The sequence below is a fragment of the Oreochromis niloticus genome, linkage group LG8, assembly GCF_001858045.2.
Source record: "Oreochromis niloticus isolate F11D_XX linkage group LG8, O_niloticus_UMD_NMBU, whole genome shotgun sequence".
Taxonomy (NCBI): Eukaryota; Metazoa; Chordata; class Actinopteri; order Cichliformes; family Cichlidae; genus Oreochromis; species Oreochromis niloticus.
The window spans coordinates 26,480,740-26,505,447 of NC_031973.2; the positions used below are offsets into that span (position 1 = coordinate 26,480,740).

At 38.9% G+C, this 24,708-nt stretch overlaps 1 protein-coding gene across 5 annotated transcripts in view; it reads left to right on the forward strand.

Annotated features, from left to right (window-relative positions):
- The window catches only part of dnah9 (dynein, axonemal, heavy chain 9), a 159,191-nt gene extending 147,633 nt beyond the window's left edge, over positions 1 to 11,558 (forward strand). For all 5 annotated transcript variants that reach the window (XM_019362100.2, XM_019362101.2, XM_019362102.2 and 2 more), the window contains 4 exons: positions 2,572 to 2,754; positions 7,045 to 7,298; positions 7,381 to 7,516; positions 9,027 to 11,558. In XM_019362100.2, the coding sequence (XP_019217645.1) occupies positions 2,572 to 2,754; positions 7,045 to 7,298; positions 7,381 to 7,516; positions 9,027 to 9,254 (801 nt within the window). In that variant the 3' untranslated portion in view covers positions 9,255 to 11,558. The remainder of the gene's footprint in view (positions 1 to 2,571; positions 2,755 to 7,044; positions 7,299 to 7,380; positions 7,517 to 9,026) is intronic.
- The last annotated feature ends 13,150 nt before the right edge of the window (positions 11,559 to 24,708 follow it).

Here is a 24,708-nt window from a genome sequence, read left to right on the forward strand (position 1 = left end):
CAATAAAACAGACTCAGTGTCTTTAGATGCTATCTGTTTATGATAACACAGTAGTTACTGTAATAAATAGGCAAATAGTACAAACCCATCTATTGCAAATGAGTTGCTTTTTACATACATGGAAATTCACATTAAAAAGGAATTCACATTAACTGCTTACATTTAGAATCCCAGAAGATTAGAATCAGAAATTCATTCACAGATAGTGACATAGTTGCTGCTTTAAAAATGGCATTCTTGCTAGGTCTAGCTTTTATATAGGAATATAATGAGAAGATGAGTTGGCAACTGGCTTACTCAAGTCCCCTACTGCAAAAAGGCATGTCACAGACAGGTTCAGCTCATTGGTGCAGACTGACTTAATTGCGAAGTTTTGGAAAAAAAATGCCAGTTATTTGCAGACCTTGACCAATCTGTCTGAGAATGATTGCAGTTAGTCCAAGAAGGACAATTTGAAGATTGTTTAAAGATAACTTAAAAGTGACTACCCCAAGGTTAAGCATGAAAAGGCCTTAGTTGGTTGATTCAACTACTTGTGGTCGGATGCACAATGCAAAAAGTTCAATTTATTAATCTGATATGCATAAATTTTTCCTACTCACAAGGAGACTCTCATCCTATTTTTGCTCTAATATGACTGAGCCATTAATAAGTAAAATTTTAATTAATTGCTTTAAATAAAAGTGCCCTGTAAAGTAAGTTGTTATGGAAGCTGTATATAAACTAAACTATAGCTAAATAAGCCACACAGCCCCAGAGACTTGTCAGCAACCATCTGACAACCATGGATTGCAAAGAAAAAACAGGTATTCCCCAAACAAACGATTGACTGCTGGCAGTTGTTGTGAAATTGATTAACAAAGCCCCATTCACATGTGTATTCTCCATTACTGAGTGGACTAAACTGTGCACTGACAATGTTAAAAGTGGGAGTAGTTAATGACATTGGACAGAAAGACAAAACTGCAAAGTTCACCACAGTAACTGTATTGTGTATCTAGTATGTAGTCCTGTGAATGGGTTTATGAAAAAATATATTACAGTTACATTACAGTACATCTCTGGATTGTTAGTATCACCATAGGGGACAAAGTCGGTGTGGCAAACCAAACCAACGAAAAGTATGTTCATAATGATCAAGAATGTGTGAACACTTATGGTTTTTAGGATTCGATCCATTACAACCTATTCTTTTACCAGTTGTTTTCTTAGTGACTGTGGTCTCAACTGCCTCCAGATCATCAAAATGCTCCTCCCGTGTAGTTTTGAGCTCATCCACCACCTTTCTCATGATCATCTTCACAACATGAGGCAAGATCTTGCATAGAGCTCCAGGACAAGGATGATTAATGGACATTTGCAGGTCTACAGTCTTGTCCCTGACATATTTAGACAGCTCTTTGGTCCATGTTGGTGGAGGAATTGGTGTGCTTTTTATTCATAATGGGTTGAGATCAGATGTATCTAGAATTGACTGATTAATTGACTGTAATCTGCGTGTCACATGGGAACACAGTCAGTCATCTGTGGGAGCCAGAATTCTGGTTGGGTAAGACTTATGGTAAGACTTTCATGTAATGTGTTTCTCTGGATTTTTTTTTTTATATCCTGTCTCTGTCCTTTAAAGTAAAACTATGATAAAAATTAGAGACTGCTCTTTTCTTTGTAAGTGAGCAAACTTACGAATTCTGCAGGGGATCAAATAATTATTTCCACCACTTTATGATTACAATTTGATAACTGCAACAACCCCTTTCTAACAGAGAACATTAATTTGATTTCACCGCTGACCATTAGGGAAGTTTGCTCAGCATGTTTCATTCATTTTTGTTTAATTCATATGCGCATACTTTTAACTGGAATTGATTTACTTATGTTTGCTCTCATCTGTATTTTAAAGTCAATGATTAGTTGACTTTAAAATGTCTAAAAACATGTATGTAAGGTTGATTTGTGACTTTACATTTGCCATGAATGTGAATGTGATTGTGGTGTGTGCGTGTTTCCGTGTTTCCATTGGTCATTTAATATATTATGATTTGGAATCTTTCTGGCTTACTGAAAAGGCCCACTTTGTATTCTGGGTGTTCAGTAGCTGACAAAGTCAAATCAGATATTCAGAATCATCAGGAACAAAAAATCCATAGATACGATGACCTGATATCCTTAGTTCGGTACCTAATCCTTTGATTGATCTCTCTTGCTGGTTGTCTTGGGAAAGTTTGGACACAGACATTAGCTTTCACCCCTTGTCCACAAAAATACGATGTGAGCATTGATTTTCTGAAGGAATAATACTGTTATTGAAAACAAAAAGCTGGTGTTGCAAAAATATGTCTTCATGAATATTTATGGAACAATTTCAAACAGTTTCTCAGACTGTCAGCACTGACAGGACTGAGTTTATGTGACTCAGATAAACCCATTTCTTTTCAGATGTTTACTTAGAAGAGTATTGTCTTACCATTGGTGTTTCTTCTCCTATGTAGCTTTAACGTTGACAGCATAATGGGCTATTTTACTGGGAAACACTCCTCTCATTTTTTTCCACATTCCTTTCCACGTTATCAGGTGCATGTAGTGCTGGAAGAGATACTGGAGAAACTCCCAGAGGAGTTCAACATGGCTGAGCTTCTGGGGAAAGCAGAGGAGAGGACTCCCTATCAGGTGGTGGCGCTGCAGGAGTGTGAGCGTATGAACATTCTCACCCAGGAGATCAGATGCTCTCTTCACGAGCTAAGCCTTGGACTTAAGGTGAGCAGTGGCTTTAAAGAGTTAATGGGAGTCTGTGCACTGTTATGAGACTGGAGATGGAAGTGTTTTGCCTTGCAAAAACATTTACATTGTACATGTCCTGTGGACAAAGTCTGAGCTTTGTTATGATACAGAATTCAGTAGCTACCAAGTCAAATAAGATCCATCCATCGATTCATCCACTCATCCATCTTCTTTCACCTGTCCTGTGCTGGGTCACATGAGCAGCCTAAGCAGGGAAGCCCAGAAGTCCCTCACTGAGGTGTTCCCAGGCCAGCAGAGAGACCTATTCGGCATGGGTCTATTCCTGGGCCTCCTGCTGGTAGGAGATAGCGACTGGTCACACTATTTCAGTCACTACCCAAAGCTCATATTCATACGTGAGGATAGGGATGTTGATCGACCAGTCTAGTCTAAGGTTCTAGTTCTCATTCCCACTGCTTCAGACTTGCAAACCACTCCAGTGCAAGCTGGAGGCCACTACCTGATGTTCATCCTAATAGAGATATCTCCAAATGGAGCAACCTTTGAACAACAGTCAGGACCAATTTTCCAAGGTGCGGGGAAGCAACCATCTTGTCCTGTAATAAAAACTCCAATGGTGATACGTAAGATATCCAGGCCTCCCCACCTCCTTCCACCAAGGGCAACTCCAGAACGGAAAAGAGTCCATCCCCTCTCCAAGAGACTGGTTCCAGAGCTCAAACCATGCATTGAATTTAGCCATTTATATCTATATAACACAAATGCTACAGCAAGTGGGAGCCAGAACGACAAGTCAGGGGGGAGATATCATCACCCCCACCCGAGATTGGATACCAAGCCCCAAGTGCAATGGAAGAAGGATCGTTGAGTGTGAGAGGAACTGACCTAAAAGATAGGATCATGGCGAAGCTTGAAACCTGGACCTTCTGTAGCCGGTTACCAAGATTACAAGTACCCTCTGAAGGCCTACTATCAATCAGAATCAGAAAACTTTAATAATACCTAAGTAAATTATGTAGATTATGTGAATGCAGTATTACAGACAATACCTACTGCAACCATTACCAAGACTAATCAGCTGATCTACACCACGGCAGTAGTGATCAGTGAGTTGTTTGGCTAGGAGTTGAGCGACCATAAGAAGTATGGAGAACATTCGAGATCTCTGTCCAGAAGAGTGCAGTCCTGCTGTCCTAGGAACAGCCAAGATACTCCACAGGACCCTCAACCTCTGGTAGAAGACTGCTTGCAGGGGCGAGAGGGGAAATGTGTACATATATATATATATATATATATATATATATATATATATATATATATATATATATATATATATATATATATATATATATATATGTGTGTGTGTGTGTGTGTGTGTGTGTGTGTGTGTATGTACATACATACACACATGTACACACACACACACACACACACACATATACACATACATACACTTACACTTACATACATACATACATACATATAGGACTGGCACTAACGGTTAAAAACCTGCAATGCAAAACAGTGAACTGTGACTTGAATCCCCACCATAAAAAGCTTCAGTTATTCTCAACACCTATGATTCACTTTACATAGGCTTCTCTACTGTTGACATCAACAGGCTGCTTCATTAGTATTCCTGCATAACTAAATCTTTTCCTTTGTTGTTTGTCAGAAGCACGGTTGTAAGAGTGACTTAGAGATCTGGCTTACAGAGTAGCAGAAAGGAATGAGATGTCGGTATTCTCTGTGTCAAGCCTGACTGAGTCATGTGTTAACAACAAATGAAAAGAGAAAGAAAGGGGGAAAAATATGTCAATGCATTTGTCAGGAGTTATGAGGCTTCGATCTCCCCGCCCTACAAGCCTCAATAAATCGGCTCAGTGATTTAAAAGCCATGTAGACTGTTGTACCAGCAAATGGAATCATATTTTGCCTCTATAGTTCAATAGATAGAAACTATCTGAATGTTATCCTGGTTGAGGTGATGGAGCTTCATAGTGCTATGAGGTTGAGTAGGAAATGGCTGAACTGATGGATTATTTTGAGGAGTGGTTAATGATAAAGTCACTTATCTAGATAAACCCACAGAACCTTATCACCCTCATAAAGAATTCTTATGTCACAAATGAGTATCTATACATCAGCGATACATCAGCTACACTATCAGCAGGTGAAGGACACTACTGTTTTCACTCGCATGCTGTCTCATTACTCATCAGTGCGATCTTCTCTTGGCTATCTTACAGCATGTTTCCTTATCTGGCATGGCTTGCTTATTCCCATGTTTATGTATGTCGCACTGATTTCTGAGGGCTTGTTACCATTCAACACCTTAAGTAGCTTTAAGGTGTCACCTCCAGTGTTTAGCTAGACAAACGGGAAGAGATGTGTCACTCTTTTCCCTTCCTGTAAATAGCATTCAAACACTAGCAAGAAGTTTTTTGCACAACAGACACAGCATTTGTCAGCACTGAGAGCACTCACCCTAATTAAAATGGGTATTTCCAGATGATCAAGAAGAGCATGAAAGCCAAATTATACAACAGATTTTTCATATCCACAAGCAGCCTGTTCAATAACGTACAGCAAACAATGGCAATAGAACTAATATTAGCATTTATGGTGACATCGCCAGCCTAGCAAGGCTCTGGTGATTATACTGCAACAAACCCGCACTTTATCAACATAATGTTATCTGATAGATTTTCTTTTCAAAAATGAAGTTAGAAATGAAGTTAGAAATTGGATAAATTAGATTTATCCAATTTCTATGGCAAAGGAACAGAACACATGACTTGCCAATACCTCTGTAGATGTTACAGTTTCATGACCTGCCTATCAAACACTGGTCGGGTCACACCAGCAATTCAGATTGCAATATCTACCTTTTTAATGGAATCCTCGCATTCTAACAGACACTTGCAATGACAAAGTAAATCCATACTTTTCTATTGCATCATATTCATGTTCGTTTTAAAGCAAAATGTCTTGAAATGACTGTACTTTAAAGGAATACCAAGGGAGTATCCAAAACAGAAGAAAATGTTGTAGCTTATGAACAAATGATATTTTCCTTTTCTTTTGGCTTCCACACATATAAGTCTCAGAATTCTGCATGTGGGATAACCTATTGTTATTGTAATGCCAACATAGAAGTGTTCTTTAATTTATTATAGTGGTAGATTTATGAAGTCAGGCCTAGACCCCAATTTGCACCCACCATGTAACTGTCAGTAGGGAAAAAAACATATTTTCCAACTGGTTGTGAGTGTTTATTGTGACTGTGTACTGGCAGCTGCTGTGAAATAACTCACTGAAACCCCAGTCACACTGTACAGGCCATCACAATCAACTGAACCTCTACTTGCTGAGGAAAAATAGGTATTTGGCAACTAGTTGAAGAGTGGTTACAGAGTACATCTATTGACAACCAGATTCAAAACATTCTTCTCCTCCATTAAGGCACAACTTCGCATCACACTTTCTTAATTTTCACTATGGCTCAGTGGTTAGTTAGCATACTTTGTGTTAGCTAGCAAGTGTTTGCAGGCAAGGCAGCATCTTCCAAGCAATCTACAGGCAACCACAGCAGTCTCCTAGCTACCAAAGCAATCACAGGGAGGTTTTTTGTATACCACTGTCTTTGAGGCCAACTTCACCCAGCAATAGCCTCTAGTAACCACACACCAGCTGGTCAGGAAATACACCACTGTCAACCATTCTCTAGGTCTGTGTGACGGAGGCCTTAGCTATCCAGCTATCCGCAGTTCTTTTTGTCTAGTAACACCACTTTGTACCTCTTTCCTGACTGTTCTCAGCCATGCACAACAGGAAGAAGTAGTTTTGCTAACAGAGGGCATTTTTCTTTGAATCCAACCTTTTAATCATGCTCATAGAAAGATATTTACTGAAAACGCTGCAAAAGCAATGATGCCTCAAGCTCTTGGCAAGAAATTGTTGGAGAATTAATAGGATAAACACGATGTAAAAGCTGGCTAGTATTTCATTTAGCCTTGCTCCTTCCCTCTCCGCTGGTGGTAAGGTGCAATCCAGAGGACACTGCCTAAAGCCCAAATCAAGCAGATTATCCAGCAGATCATCATGCAGGTTGTTTGTTGGAAGATGCCTATGTTGTAGCAGTGGGATTGTAGCTAAAACACCAGGTGCTCCACTGTCAGTGTTTTGCAGAAATGAATGAAAGGAGAATTAAGAAACAAGATTTTTTTATTATTCCTTTAACATGTAGCAGTATATTTTTTTTTTATCTCATTTGTTCTCTCTCCTTTAACCCTCGCTCACCAGGGAGAGCTGACCATGACCAGTGACATGGAAAACCTTCAGAATGCTATCTTTCTGGACATGGTGCCAGAGAGTTGGACCAAACGGGCATATCCCTCCATGTCTGGCCTGGCCCTGTGGTTCACTGACCTGCTGGCCAGGATCAGGGAGCTGGAAGCTTGGTCAGCTGATTTCATCTTACCTTCTGCAGTGTGGCTGGCTGGCTTCTTTAACCCTCAGTCCTTTCTCACAGCCATCATGCAGGCTATGGCGAGAAGGTAGGGTTACTCAGCATTAAGATATAAGAAAATGATGAAAACCGCATGGCTCATTAACAGGAAATTTGTGGTTGTGTGGCAGAAACGAATGGCCCCTGGACAGTATGTGTCTGCAGTGTGATGTCACAAAGAAGAATCGCGAGGACTTCAGTTCTCCACCTCGTGAAGGGGCCTACATACACGGGTTGTACATGGAGGGTGCACGCTGGGACACACAGGTACATGAGTTTTTATTGATTTCCTTGTTTAGCTGACTACCACAAAGTTACTACAGAAAGTTGATACAGCAAACACAACACGCTTTCACTTGCAAGCACCTCAGACTATATATCTAAATGAGGTGAGCTGACCCTCACCTCGTTTAAGCCCACAAAAAAAGCACCTTCACATTTCCTTAGTGGCTTCATTTTCTGCTTTGCAACCTGCTTGTTTTCAGCTGTTGGGGCATAGCGCATTACTCAGCTTCCCAGAGCTCTTTATATCTCTATACATTCAAGCTCTGCATATGTGCCCAGCTTTCAAGGTGCATCCCACTAGACTTCTTAATTAGGGAATGTGCAGAGTGTGCACTTGAGCACTTAGATCACCCTTTGGAGGAGTGGTTCCTTTTTTCTTCATTAAAGTTGGAGGCGCAGGCAAATAGACAGGCAGCCCTACAGGCTGGGTGGCTTCCACTCACACAACTCTTCTCCTCCTACTCATTCTCCTCTCAGCCCCAAGGCCAGTTCTGTGCCACTGGCAGGGAGTGTGAATAGGAAAGTATGTAGCGCACCGTTTGGACACTGCTCTGTGCAGCCATTAAAGTCAGAGATTTATAATAAACCTAATCAATATTAATGAACCTTACATTTTATTCACAGAAGGTTCAGACATCATGTATTGCATGTGGAATCACAGAATATGCAGATATGTCCTTTGAAAGGATTTGTGTTTGTGATGGACACTACTTATTAATGTCCCACTTTGTGATATACTTTATTCTTTCAATATGTTGTGTGAGCAAACGATCAAAATGGATATTTACTAGTGTAGTAACAGTGTAGACACAGCATCATTAGGACAATTTATAATGAATTGCTCACTTTAAGATCCTCATCATTGTTATTTACCCGAAACAGATATAAGGTTATTGGTACTTAGCAACTCTTTAAAGTGTTGCAGGAATTGCAGATGCAGTCCGAGCTTTGTCCTCTTTGCTTTCCAAAGTCATCAGGATTTACATTCATTCCTGAAAGTCACTGTGCATGCATGGAGAAACTTCTGTTTGTCAGGAGCTAATTGTAGGAGGATTAATTAGCGAGACAGACTACTCTGTTTCAGAGTGTTTAGAGAGTGTGTATTCTAAGACAGGGTAGCTCGACTTCAGCTCAGACTCTCCTGACTTTCACCACTTTTCAAGGGTGCCACAAAACTGTGTTTAACAAACTCTAACTTTGCTTGTGCCAACAAAGATTAGTCAAACAGCTTCTTTTCTTTTCTTTTCTTTTCTTTTCTTTTCTTTTCTTTTCTTTTCTTTTTTTGCTCTGGCAGAAAATGATTATTAAATGGAGGCTCAATGGCAAGCACAGTGTCTGAGCGAAGCTTCCACAGCACCACAAACTAATTTATAACTTCTTCAGTTCTGTGAAATGTTCCTGTCTGTGGTTGATTGGCTTGTCATTCCTACCTCACACCCTCCCTCTCCTTGCCATCTCCCCGACTTTCCTTCTTTATTTCTTTTTCTTTCAGACTGGCTTGATTGTGGATGCCCGTCTCAAAGAGCTCACCCCAACCATGCCGGTCATGTTCATCAAGGCTATCCCAGTGGACAAACAGGACAACAGAAACCTCTACCAGTGCCCTGTTTATAAGACTCGTCAGAGGGGACCCACATATGTATGGACCTTTAACCTGAAGACCAAAGAAAACCCCTCCAAGTGGACCTTAGCTGGCGTGGCTCTTCTTCTACAGATCTAGTATGGGTTAATGAACATACTAATGATCCTGAAAGAGTGAAAGGTTCAAATGTCATTGGACATATATGAGATGTTGTAGTGTTTGGGAGAAACAAATAAAAAGGTAGATTTATTGGTAATAAATCACATATTTATTTACTTCAAAGCACTCAGGGAATTCTTGCTATAGCCTCTGTTGGTTTCACTCTAGATAGTTTCAGAAAGCTAAGTTAGACCATTCTTCCTTTCCCCCTAAATATAAACATTTCAAAAGTTTTGCAAAAATAGAAACTGACTCAAAATTAGACACCTTACACCGGATAAATAACTCTAAGACCAAATGTTTTTAGCATTGCTTTAATAGGAACCCCATAGGTAATTTGCCGTCATTGATTGTGCCATTATTGTAATAGTGGGACTTGTGGCCACAGTGGTTGCTGTTCTGATCATGGGACAACCCTGATTATAAGACTTAATTTCCAATCTTGTGCTTCTGAGCATAGGACTCTTTGATGATAGGAACGACTCTGACACTTGTCCTGTGGGGAAAGTTTCTGTAAGATACCTTTGATCTAAGAAGAGATTTCTCAGCTTTGAAGGCCTGTCTCTCAAGTAAGCGACACATGAAAAATGGCAACATGTAAAACCCACATTAGTGTATTTTGTAAGTCACACTCTTACATTTTCTCCTGTCAGGCTGTTGAAGAGCTCCAAATCATTTGCTGAGACACTGAGCTTTATTTTTTGTTTTTCTGTCTTTTTGAGCTCATCATTTACGGCAACTATAATTCCAGGCCTTCCCTATCAGTAGAGCATCACATACATTTCACATAAATCATGAATTTATTACCACTGTAACAGCAGAATGCATTTGAGCTTCTGTGGTAACCACAAACAGCCCATTTTCTTGACTCAGTCTGGTTCACTACATATTATTTAGCCCAGACAAACCAAGACTTGTTCCAAGCATCCCATTATTTATTTGTAATTGTTTTTAAAAACATTTGATTGACTTTATTTAGTTATACAACTCTCTGAACAGTCAAAACTTATTGTTCCCACATGTAAAGGAGGCCCTTTAGTATGAGTGGTAAGCAATGTCCCCTCCAGTCGTTGGAGGTCGTGACTCAAAAAAAAGAACACATTACTCGTTACTGTAATGCAGTATGCTACCTAACTACCAGAGATGTGTTGAACTGCTTGTTACATTACTTTCTTGTAAGGCCATAAATTGACCTAAAACTCATTGTCACATAATTACCAGTTGACAGTATAAACCATAGGTTTTAAATCCATGCACCAACACATATCCCTTAACTCTAGTGTTTACGTGTGAACACAAAGCCCACAACAAAAAGCAAAGATTAAAACCATCCCAAAGAGACCTCAAAGTACTCGCCACAGCAGCTCTCCTGTAGAAACATGTAGAAATGGAGGCTGCAGTGCTGCAAACACTCAAAGCAAGTCCTACTCACCCAATCACGTAGACAGTGTACAGCACTTTTACATTTATACACACACACTCCAATGGATGCACTGAGGGCAGTTATTTGCCCAAAGATATTTCAACAGAAACATGGAGAAGCCAGGGACTGATTCATCAGCCTTTCAATCTTTAGACGCTCCATGCTCACACACAACTGTCTGAAGTGAAGCCAAGGTGAAAAGGCTAAAAACTGCGTTTTTTCCCACTTGAGGCTGGCTCCATACATTCCCATGTTCCAAGTCCAGTTTTACAGGACTAAAAATCAGGCTTACAGTCCTGTGCAATAGTGTTCTCATCTAAGAACAGTTTCTCCCTGCATAACAACTATGCACTGGGCACTTTTGAAATTAGGGGTATGCCTACATTTTTTTGTAACTGTTTTTCCAAGACAGTCACCAACAGGAACTTTTTGCCACTTCCTGTTGGTGATTTTATGTAGGACTAAACCCCAAAGTGTCGCAAAGAGCAATGTTGGATCTTTTGCATGATGCACCTTTAAATGTAACTTTGTGAAGCTTCAAGCATTTTAATTACTGGTCATCTGTGTGTGGAGAAATTCTGCAAATATGTATCTGTGAGTCACTGTATGAGGAGGTGTTGTAAAAGATGTGGCTGGTTGGAAAATATCACAGAATAAATTTAACTATTGGGTGATTTAACACTTTCTCACTGAATTCACATCAGTAGAGCTACCTACACTATGTACACATAATCTCATCATATCTTAACTAACCACATACAAAATATATGTTTGAAATATATTTATATGTGTAAATATTTTATTCATTTGTACTTTCTTCCAGAAAAGTTGCAGAATAAAGATGCTTTATCTTGCCTCTCCAGATTGCACGTGGTTTTATTTTCATATACTCCACGATATATCCCATTTGAGTGTCAATATGCAGTCATTTCGCCTATCTCACATTTCCAGTTCCCCAGTCCTGCCTCTTCTCTTCCAGCTCTTTAGACCAACTCTCTCCCCCTCTCTCCTCCTCCTTCCTTCACCCCTTTCTTCCTCTTTCCTCCCCATTTGAGATAAAAAAAACCATCTCCAAAGCAGAAAGTGTGCAATCTCCCAGATACACACCCATGTACACGCACACACACACACACGCACTATGATATAACCTAACTTTAAAACTCTGTCTTCCTTTCTTTTTTCTTGTTCTGCTGCTGTCTAAGCCCAGGTTCCCCAGCGTCATCTTTATCTGGTTATTTGAGAGCCTTAACAATGCTCTGAGAGACAGAGGCACGAGGAGGACGTGAGGGGAAGTAGGAAGAGAAAAGTAGCGATGCATGGCGAGGAATTTTATGTAGGTCTCCTTCAGGTGTCATTATGAAAGTAGATCCTACTTTGGTACACAGGTCATATCGCCATAGCATGCTATAGCATAGCTTATGGCGTGCTGTTCAGCAGCCGTGCTGTAGTTATTCTCTGATGTAGTATGACATTATCTGTTTGACCCTTAGTGGAGCTCAGTCATCCTTTGTAGCTAATGCTGCAGTATATTTGTCAAACTTTGCATTCTTACACAGAGGATTTTGCCATCAAATAGTTGTAGATTTAACAGTGGGGTGAAAACTCACAAGTAAAGAAAAGAAGACTTTTTGATTTCTAACTAAAGGCCATGTTGTATGAGGGTGCAATAATTTCTACATTTATAACCGTGATAAAAAGCAAAAGTAAAAATGAAGTTACTTAAAATGAGTTTTATTGACATTGACATTGTGTAAGACAGAAGTGCAAATTGCATAAATAAATATTGTGTACACTATAAATCTAAGAAACACATCTCCATGAAGGTAAATTACGAATTATGTTTGGGATCTGATGCCTGACAAGTGTGTTCATTTGTAACATAATGAAGAGTTATTATACAGTTTAACTATGCAATTCAATTCAATTTAATTGTATGTATAAAGTGCCAAATCACACTAATACACGCACGCAAACATAAATAGATATATGTGTGTGTATGTGTGTGTCAATTTTTCTGCATTTACTCCCTGGGGGAAAAAAGAACTGGTCATAAGAAGCTCAAAAACTTTCTATTGACAATAATTCGTTAATTGTTGATTCATAAAATAAGCAGGTTAAAAGTCTAGAAATGATTAAAGTGAAGTAGGCCAATCTTGGGCAATAAATAAAAACTGAAGAAGACTTCAGGTCAACCATGAAGAGCAGTTTTCAGTACTGAGAGTTTACCATCGAGACTAAGCATTTTGTATAAGTGGTTACTAGAATGGTAGAAAGATACAAATTTGTAGAAGCCTTTGATCCAAACCATTCAGCATCCTCCACAAACACAGAGGTGCCGGTGTAATGTGATGTCCAGTGTCAATGTATAACTGGATGAATTATGGAGTCCATGGAGGAATACTTTACCACATCCTAACCCTGGAACATACTGAGAAAGTAACTGAAGAGATATGCAAAGAAAAGGGTGGAAGTTTCTGTAACAGCCAAGTCAGTATTAGGATCTCAATGCAACTGAGCTGCTAAATACTGTAATCTAGGCTGTAAAGCAAAACACAGCAAGACCTGTGAACAGACACCTAATGACAACCTGGCAAAGGATCACATTGAGGAAATGTATCCAGTGATTACAAAGGACTTTGTAATCATTAAGCCTAACATTTGAACTTTAACCATTTAGGAGAACAAAATTTCTTCAATGCTACATTATATTTCCTTGATATTGTTTCACATATGTGTGCTTTTCTTTGTTTTCTTTTCTTTTCTTACTATAGTTGAAGGAAATAATATCCTTAGTAAATTCCAATCTTGTTACAGACAAAACCACATCACTGAAACAGCTGCATTAAAAAAATAATTCTTAAGTGCTGACATAAGATGAAGATTACATTTGAGTCCACCTAGATTTATCGGCAGGCTACATTTATCAACAGATTACAAAACTGGTGGGCATCACTGGTACTGCTCTCAAATGGTTTTCATCCAACAGTTCAGAATTCATATTAACCAATGTGTGTCCTCATCTGCAACCCTCATGTGGCGCGGGTGTGATCTCTGGCCGGCTGCAGAGGAGGGGTGATGCATCAAGCCCCCATGGCGGCGCAGGGGTGGGGTGAACAGGTGTGCTGGGATGTGAATGTGATTGTGACTCTTTATATGTTCACAGTGACAGTCGGAGGGGAAGAGAGCGGACGTGACAGCGGAGCGGGAGTGTCTGTGTCCCATTGTAAAACCACAGTAAAACCGAATGTCAAAATAAAGAAGTGCTGTCACCACGTCTGTGTCTTGTACGTGTGGAAAGGGTCCAACTTCACACCTCACATGTGGAGTTCTCAGGGCACAGTTCTTGGACCTATTCTGTTTTGTTTTTTAATATATATGTATACCTCTGGGTAATCTAATTAATAGTTTTAATCTCCTGTCACTGGTATGCAGATGATACACGGCTGTACTTTTCTGTTAAGCCCAAAAACATCAACAGCCTCTCTAAAATTACTAATAGGGTGTATGTCCTCCATCAACTGGCCCTGACTGAGCTTCCGAGAAGGGCTGTCATCGCCCCCTCACCAGCTGAGGTGACAAAAGTACACACATTTTGTACTTAAGTAGAAGTATAGATATTTGTGTTAAAAAATACTCTGGTAAAAGTTGAAGCGGATTGTAGGAAAAGCTGATTCAACTTCTTTGTTCAAGTGAAAGTGAAAAAGAAGAGACCAAAATGCACTCAAAGTAAGAAAGTTAAAAGTAGATCTTTGGAGGATATTTCTAGCAGCTATTTTTGTGCAAAGATAACTAAAAGCTGTGCAATATTAATGGAATAATAAGCAATACTGATACATAGGATTACATTGGACATTACAATACATTTTTTACATAATTTCCTCTGGGATTAGAGTATTCTAATTCTAATTCTACTGATTTTTAGTATGATTTGGTAGGTGGGGAACTACCTGGCTCACTGTGGGGAAAATGGAAAAAAAGAATCACAACTCAAAATAATTTCTGTTCAGAGCTCCAGTAGATTGTTTTGTGTACAGACTATGATTAGCTGGCACGTGCTGCTGCTGCTCTGAGGTTTACTGCTCTTTGTGGACTTACACGACTCAATTCAACAGAATTTAAGCAAACACAAACTATCTTTGGTGATTTACTTTGTCTTTGCGCTGTCTGTATACTAAAGGTTATAAAGTTAATAGAAAGGTGGAATTCAACGAATGAATCGAAACATTATCAGCTTAAATTCATATTAATTTCTGCTACCTTTTATGTAACCTATCACTGATCATGAACACCACAGCCTCTGTGCATCAGTCCAACACACTGTTCTTTACTTTAAATCCATCAGTGTTTGACAAGCTGACCTGTTTATCCTGCACTAACCTGTATTTTCATGTGACTTTTGAAAAACGCAAAGTAAGCATACGCCTCAGTTTGTTTTGCAAGACAATATGAAAATATGAAAAATAACCCATAACCTTAAATCATGTGCAGACCCAATATCTGATTTAAAAATAAGGACATTACATGTAAGCTTTAAATTTTCAGTTTATCAAGGGATACTGAGAAGTCCTTATCTTTAAATGTAACCTTCTTCCTGTCCTGTCCTGCCTTTCTGACATCTTTCTCCATCTCTGAATGAAGTTAACTGTCATTGTTTTTTCTCCCTGTGAAATACAGCAGCTGGACCTTTAGCTGACAATACACTGTCCGACGGACGGCATAGAAACAGTTTGTGTGGTTGCTAATATTTTTTGAGCTGATAGAAATGAGCAGCTCATAGCATTTTAAATCTTCTGGCACATTAAAAGACTTTATTCCATTTATACTTTTGAAGTAATCGCAACCACCGACCGCTTTTGGACATCTTCACCAAAAACACTGTTGTATTATGATTATTATTATTATTGTTATTATTGTTTTTATTATTATTGTTATTATTATTTGTACACAGCTAAAATGAAAGTGTGTCACTTTCCATATTTTAGACAGTTTTGATGATACAACAATTTGTACATCAGACCATTAGCAGAAAGAAGTACAACTCTAACAGATAGAAATTCATTAGTTTTGAAAACTAAATTTCTGGGCCAAAAAACTTGGGTGAGGGCACTAAATGAAAAGTCTTGATATCACAAAATTAGTTAACTCTCCCTGAATTTAGTAAGGAGCAGAACAGAGTATCTCTGTTCTGCTTTTATGTGACCTCAGTCCTCAAGGCCATGGTGGTACAGAGAGCTTGAAAAGAAGGCAACTGGACTTCTTTAGGTTTTTGTTGATGTTTCTCATACAAGAGACTTCTTCAGTTTCTCAACCCGTAATAGGGGGCTGTACATTTGGAGATGGTCCTAAGGGTTGTTATCCTACTATTCATCATGTGAGCCAAGGTGTGATGAAAGGCATGGGTCACATGGGTCATTCCAATCATTAGCGCCAACAGGTGAAACCTTACAGGTGAAACCCACCATCATATGAGCTATTGAAGTCACCTGAGACATGGTATGAATGGTGGTAAAAATCCCTGGAAGGGATCTCAGTAACAGACTGATAACTGGTGTTATAAGCCACTACCTCTGTTCCACGATGGTCATTCACAGTATATATAGATAGCTTCCTTTGGGTCTCTCTCAAACCATCAGTCGTCCCTGTACAAAATGTGAACACTGGCATCCTCGAATGAGTGTCCTCTCTTCTTTTACAGCGGAGACTTCCAAGAAACCAAGGAATATAGGTTCCTGTGCACATTGAGGAGGAGGGAAGGCTCAACAGTAAAATTTGCTAAAAATCCACACACAGCCCAGTACTTACTCTTTGACTCCCATCACCCACCCAGGGGTTTATCACCTGTGACTCTACACCAATTGTTCTAGACCTGAAGAAGCCTCTTGGAGAGGGGAATTGTCTTTAAAACCAAAGTCCACTGTTTTATTTTTAATCTCTGAAGATGAGAAGGACAGAGTGTATTGGAATGAATTGGAATTTCAATAAGAATAAATCAAATGAAAAATGTAGTCAGCTTATGACTATTTTTTGAAAGCAACTAACAGCTTTTTTAGACACAAACATCAATAATCCCTTCATGGTTATAGTTTTGGAAAGGCTAACCGCCAAAATATAAATGCTGAGTTGTGTGTTATTTATTTTGCAGTGCAGACTAATAATAAGAGCTTCAAAATGCCCCTGCAGATCAGCACTATCCTGGTGTGTCATGAAAAGCCAGATGTATAACAGCTCTTCAGAGCAGTTAATGATGCGGCTTTGCCTGCTACGCCAGCTACAGACCCCTGGTCTCAAAAGGCTAAAAAAAGCATGACGATTCATATTTCATATTTGTAGGTGATATGAGTGTTCTTGGCATGCTACTGAGGAGAATGCTGGAGTCGAAGTAGTGGGCGGGGGGATCTATCAAAGGCTCCATGCTCAGAATGGAAAAGAAGGTACCTTTAATCATCTGCTTGTGTGAGATGTCACACGGTTGCTAGGTTACAGGTCAGCCCAGAGAAGCTCCTGAGTGTTATAGAGATGCCTTAGCGTGTATAATATGTAAGCAAGTCAAATTCTAATTACAGTCATACGTGATGATTTAATTCCAGAGTTCGACATTAGCAAACGATCGTGGAGATGTCTTGATGACGACTTCCGGTTTCTGTTTGTTACTGTGCTGCAAACATTCCGCACAAATTCAGCATATGCAAAAATCATCAAGATGGTCATCTGACTAGAGGGTCGGTAATCCTGCGATCATTTGGCAAATGCTGTCGCTGCTCACTGGTCACGTCTGTGCTGTTTTCACACTATACACCTCTCAGGAACCACTTGACAGCCAGACTGTGTCCACTGCCCATCCTAAAAACTCACATCCCACTCCTTCTGAGTGCTGAGAAATGTGCTGCTGAGATATCTCACTAGCAGTAATTTCCATGACAGGCGTGTTACAAGCTGATAAATAGTACAATGTTTTCTCAGCCTGTAATTCTGTTTAACCCATTCTTTCCACTTCTCTGACCTGCGACTCTCAGCCATGGCAGAATGGGTGGATTAGCCACTCAGATTCCTGCTACAGCACTGCAAGCAGGTCTTGTCTCCTCGCAGCCTCTGGCTCCTCATATCCTGTCACAGCCAGCAGACTCAGCTGTTATGCAAACCAACTGCGAGAGGAGCATTTTTTGGCTTTGGCTGGAAACTGGGGTAATTAGCTTTGACAGAGCTGATGAGTTGCTAATTAAATGTTTATCTGAATCTGGCATCTGTCGTAAAACAAATGTCTGTTAGCTGCCTACAATCTGTGGATTATCAGAAATAACTGGGGTTGGGTCCTGCATCCAGGCAGATAAGCAGAGAGGACGGTGTTTTGAGCAGTCAGGCAGAAACTAGTCACAACAACAGCACCTACTGTGTACATGTTAGGAGCTTAAACTCACTCGTAGTGATTATATGATTCTTTCAGTCCATATTCAAGCTGGCACTTGTGTACCAACAAATGTTGTTACAAGTACTGATTTATATCAGTTTGAAAATCTGTTATCAAAGCTAGTTTTTGATTTTTAATACATTAGCACAGAGTATACATCTTTGTTTGTTTTCGTGACACGGGATTATCTTTAAAAGGAAACCTTGATGACAAAATTTCTTTGACGATATTTTATTTTTGCAGTTTTTTGTGTTTTCTGGTGTGAAACTGGATGCAGATGTTCAGTTTTCTTGGCATTCCTCATAAATTCGAGGTTTCTTAATGTGATAAATGTTTGAATTAAGACTCAGTTAAGGTTTTTGTACTACACTATATACACTATGGGTAAATACAGAACGTGGGGTTGCTAGTTGTGCAATTAACAGAAATTACATCTGGCATATAGTCATGAAGAACAATTTAACATGCATGAACACCAAATAATAATAAAACACATGTAATTGCAATGCCTAGAAAAAGATAATGCTATGTTAGCTTGTTAGCAAGGCAGTGGCTCAAGCAAACACATTCCAAAGTGTCTCTAGTGTTAAAATGCCCGGGTGTAGACCTTTAAACAGGATGTTTACAACCTGGTCCAAACTCTTTTAAGCTTTATGGATAATTTTCAACTTCCTAATACCTGCCCATTTGAATTTTTCTGATTTTCCAAATCATTTGGTTCCAATTTGTTCATACATTGTACTGTAATATGGTTCTGTAAGTTTACAAATGCTGCTTGCTAACAATTTGCTAGTGGTAGGTAATAACTTAGCACCCCAAACATGGTTGTGTTCAAATGCTAATCGTGAGTCGTTCAAAATGTGTGGTCCAGAAACCAGTGCGTGATGTCATGGCAGCTGTGTCCATTTGTTATCTGCACAATGATATTGTCACCATAAGTGAATCTTCTTTTAACAAGCTGAAAATTATTTTCCTATCTGTTTTTGCAAAAATTTCACACTCAACCTTTTGACCATCACGGGTGTTTGTTTAATATTGTAGAATCTGTAGTCTACAATTTAAAGCACCTTGAGGTGACAGTTGTCATGAATTTGGGACATATAAAAGCCTGTACTTGTCATGGTGGATGCACGCATACAGAACAATGCAATTTGAGACACCATCCTCTTTTTTTTTTAGATGCTATCACCTGAAGTCCTCCTGCTGAACTATATAACCTTTGTTTAATTATGTAGTCATTGAGATAAAGATCTCTGACAATGCAGACATTATACACAAATGGAATCAGGAACAAAAAAAACTTTTATCTAGTGTTATGAAGGAAGTTTTAAAGTCTTTGGGGATATAATGACACAGTTTTAGTGGGAGTACAAAATAAATGTTTGTGGCTTTCTTGTTGTTGTCTTTAAGTTATTTGTAAAATGCTGCGTTCCACCAAACAGCTTCAAGTGGCCAGAGTAAAGAAGATCAGAGCTGATCATCATGCAGATACAGTCAGTTGTTGCCATGATTTCACAATGACAAACTTCATGAGGTATAGTGAGAGATGTGGCGCTTTGAGGTTTTTTCAGAGCTGGGTACTGCTTTGTCAGGAGAGTTGGTTGTTGCTACATACATCACAAGAAGACTTGCAAATCATTTTTAGGCCTGAAAAGATTTTATTAAGCCTGTTATGTCTTTGGGACAAAAATGTTGTTGTGTCAGTATTTATGAATATTTTATTATGGCTGAAAAAAGAACTGAACATCAGACTCTTTATACAAGGCATTGCATAGCAAATGTTTTGTTTTGTTGTAATTTTTTTAATTGTCTTCGACCACCCGTGTAGTCACAGACTGAAGTGGTTTCAGTTTACAGACAACAGATGTTTCTTGGAAACGGTAAAACAAAGTGTCTTTTATTCTGGCTTTTCTTTGGATCTATCTGAAGTTTAAAGTCGCTCTAACCCACCCATCCAGTCTGGTTTCATTGATTAGCTTTTGTTGAATTCATTAGTCTGTGATTCAGATTTGTTTTCCATCCAACAGTATGAGTGCTGGATGATATATGCAATATGTACATTTAATGTAATGGAATTTATATAGCCCCTTCCTTGTCAGACTGACCAGAGAAAATGCTTTAAACTACGAGTTATATTTATTCACACATACATCATTTTTTATTCTGCGCAATTAAAATGGACAAGAGAAATACAATGTGGTCTTAGTTACAAGAGGTTGTGTAAATTCATAGTTGTTGAATATCTGCATATATTTGAATTAGATGGTCATCATTATTGTGGTTAAAGTATAGTTAACAATATCATTATGAAATGTTTGAGTAACTATAATGCTACTAGTGAAACTCATCTACAATTTAATTGTGTCATCTTTTTTTTTTAATTTAAAACAAAATGTTTTTTGTAGTGTTTATGATTGTATTACATTTTTGACAGAGGATGCATTACTTCATGTGACAAATGCAAATATATGTGTTTTTTGTATTTGTCCAGGGGCTGTGCTGAGCAGCAGCTCCTGTTTTTGCTTTTTGCTTAGTTCATTTTAGTGACTTTATCATTTGACGAAACTGATATTTCTTGCTTATTGTGATTCATACAAAGGTGAAATAGCAAATTCTTGACAGCAGATAATCTTCACCAGCTGATTGTGCTGACAGTTCTGCTGAAGGTCTGTAATTATGGAGGAGACACAGAGGAAACAATGGCAGTTCAGAGTGGGACCTGTTTCATGTGTTTCATGGAGCATTGCAGCGTTGAAGTGAGACACTGCCGAACTCTTACTTCTCAGACCACAGTGTTACCATACCTGGCTTTGTGGCTTTTCAGACAGACAGGTATGTTATTCTGGTGAGAAGATATGTGGTGTAATCCTGCTAGCTGTTGGAATGCGTCCACATGAGTCACTGAGGAAAGTCGTCTTTGGTGTTGCTGTTTGAATCCAGTTTGAATCGACACTGTTTGGATTCTGCTGCGAGGTGAGGTCACCTGAATGACTGTGGCTGTGGTGAATGGATGTGAATAATTAGTGGATCCTGAACACCCCGTGCATTACTTACTGGACATGCACATGAACACCTTCTCTAACAACTGTTTCAATTCTGCTGAATCACCTCACACAATAATATCTACAATATATCTACATTCATAAGCTCCTTATTTTCTCATATTTAGATTTTTGGTTTATTGAACACTTCATTGTTTTGTATTTTATGCTTAACTGAGCTCCTTGATTAGTGTAAATATTTACCTTTATGAACTATTTTATTCCATATTTGTTGATTTTTTTGTATGCAGTGCATGTATTTTGATACTAGTGAAGCTAAGTTGTTTTTCATGCTAAGACTGCTTTAATGCAGTAATTTTCCAACTTTTAGGATGAATACATTTCTTATGTTTTTTGTTACATACATTTGTTTCCATTCACTTTAGTTATGTATGTTTTGCATATTTAAGTGTACTTTATTCTGTTGTGTTTTTTATGTGACATTCTGCCTGATTGATGATTTGACAGACAGTCACATTTACTGCTGCATGATGGGTCTGGGCTGTGTGCTCTGTCATGTGTGGTGCTAAACATTGAAAATTAGCATGCTTTGCCTCGAGGAGATGGAGACTTCCTCAAAGCCATTCTGAAGGGCAGTAGTCAGATTATAAGTATTTGAGGAAAAGAAAATTAAGAGTAATTATGACTTGAAATAGCTGGCTCAAAAAACAAAAGACATTATGTTCTTGAACATATCGCCAAAATGTATTACATGACGGCTCAACACAGTGAGTGTTTTGGCAGGTGCCGGGCCACTGTCATGTTCTTTTGACCTTTTTCAAGATATCCACAGCAGCTTAAAAAATATCAAATAAAATAACATAAATCATTCGCTCTATTGTCATCTCTGAGGGCAGCAGAGAGCGTTTCATTTTACAGGATTTTGGTTTCGTACCTGTCATCGTGTTTGCTGTATATAAAAAAATAAAGCATTTTCCCCACAGCGGACTAAAGTTGCAGCTTTCAATAAGGAAAATGAAACCCAGAAAAGAGCCCACTGCCTTTTTTCGTATTTTTTGTATGTCTAAACTATATCCTCTGAATGTCACAGGGAAACTGAAAATGTCTTTCTGTTTCAAATCCAGACATGACAGTGCTCACTGACCGCACTCAGAGCTGGCAAAAGCAAGGACCAAATGGAAAAGTACAGAAAAGGAGATTGAATTTTTAACCAGCAAAATAAGACCTCTGTTCCTGTATCATGTTAGCATTAAATGCAGAACACACGAGTAATGAATTACAGTGTTGAAGAAATGTGTGCTATTTGAGATGTGGAAAGACAGTTTGAAAGCTGCTGATTATTTTATGGAAGACCATGTTCTGCACCTCCTCCTCCTCGCATCGCTTGAGCTGCAGTCATTGTTGTAGCCAGCCTTCCTCTCACTCTTCAGCTGCTCTCCCATTCATATTCTTTTTGACTGCAGTCTCATATTTTCATTTAAATGCTGATGGGCTTGAGGATCAGTGTAAATTGCAAATGCAAACTTTTTCGATTTTTTTCTTATTGCTATTTAAATAAAACAAAAAAACAAACGTGTGTTTGTGGAGGAGTGCAATTTGCAGACGCTGTTGTTTGCTGTGAGAATTGTCCTTCACACCCATGGATTCCCATGAATTTAAACAAGGTTTGAATTTGCAATGACCAGCATTAAAATCAACCATATTAATTCAGATGTCAAATAAAAGCACTGCCCAGAAAAACCCTGAGTGCCATACATGCAGAAACTGTCAGTTAAACATGCGTGCCTAGCTGGCTGTGGCGTACTGTCAGAAAAGGTGCGTGACCCCCACCGCTGTACAATCAAACCTGTACAGCTGGCAGATTGGACCTGTAATTACACAGACAATTTTCTGAGGCAAAGCTGTTCCAGAATCATAAATAATCTTATTGGTTGTTATACTTCAGTGGGCAGTGACAAAACTGATGTTTGCACAGTGCGAGCCTCTTAAAATGAGGTTAAGAAGGTATCGCCATTAGATAAAACGCAGCACTTGTTGTTTGTTAAAGCTGATTAAAACAAGAAACCTTAAAGGCTGCTCTGTAAACTCAAAGTTACTGTTCCATGAAGCTTACACAGGACCTGTTCAAAGATAGTATTCTAACTAAAAACAGCAGCAGCAGCATATATCTATTAAATCCATAATGCTCAAACTACAGGAGAAAAGCACTTACCCCAGTGCAACTCAGTAATGTAGACCGCTTATCCACACCACAGACACAGACAGCCTTCAGAACTACAAAAGATATTACAAACATTGTTCAGAGTTTAACTATTTCTTACTCGTATTTTGCAATACAGATGCTAGACCTTTATGTCTAAAAATGCCCTTTTGAGTAAGGTAAGGAAATTAAAGTTATTGGGTTTTTGAGGTCAAAGTATAGCGATATCTCGGTTGAAACAAATGTAATGACAACACTGTGTTATAGTTTTGGCCTTTTTCATCCCTATTTGATAGATAAAGTGAAGGGTGATGTGAAAGCAGACACACACACACACACACACACACACACACACAACACAATCCTGGTAAGGATAAGCAGAACAGGATGAATGGATGCATGTGATAGAAAAAGACGACTGGTCTTTTTTAGATCGTTTCCAAGTACACCTCTCAGACACTTGGTTTTTACTGTAATTCACAAGTCAAGTTTTGCAAGTCTACTAGCGACTTGTCTTTGCATTGCACTCTTCAGGATGAATCTTCTCGGGCTGACAGTTCTTTTGCCTCGAGCAAGGCCTGTAATCCTGAAGAAGCTATGAAGGAAAGAACAGGGTTTCAGAGATGGAATTGTTCCAACTACCATCCAGCAATCATCATGGGGAATGTGATGTGTTTGGACAGCGAGCTGAAAAAGACCAAAAGGAACACACTGAGTTTAGTTTAATGTGTAGTTTTAGTGAGATATTGCCACACTCACACATCCTAGACCACAATATGAAATTTCAAGGCTTTTTAGGTGCAATAGTATGTTAATAGTATAAAAAAGGCAGATCTGTTACATCTGTTGTCTTGGGTTTGCTTTAGTGTTTGGTGAAAACATACCAGGCCTTAGAATACACTTTCTTTATGAACTTTATAGATTGTGAAATGAGTTCTAAAATCTGGAAATTAGTTACAATTTTGCACTTTTAAGTCATCACTAATGAACTTCAAAGCTGCTGCGTGTTCTACGTAAAACATTCATTAAATCAGGCTACAGTAGTTGTCACACACATTTAGTGTGATCCTGCTGAAACTTAATGCTGTTGACACTGAGGATATGCAACCCTGGTGTAATTTATTTTTGCCTAACATTAGCATTTTACTTTTTTTTTCACTTCAGTGTCACAAATGATAAAAGTGGCTTTAATTTGTGAAGATGTGTAATTACACACACACATATATATTTATATATATAGTGATACATGGAGAAAGAGAGCGAGAGCAGAACTCAAACCTGGGCCTACTGCTCTCTGGCCATACAGCACATGGTCGCCTGCTCAACCACTGAGCTAAACCAGTGCACAGATTTGTCAAAGCACAGACAAAACAGACGTATCTCTCCAAGAACAATGTTGCATG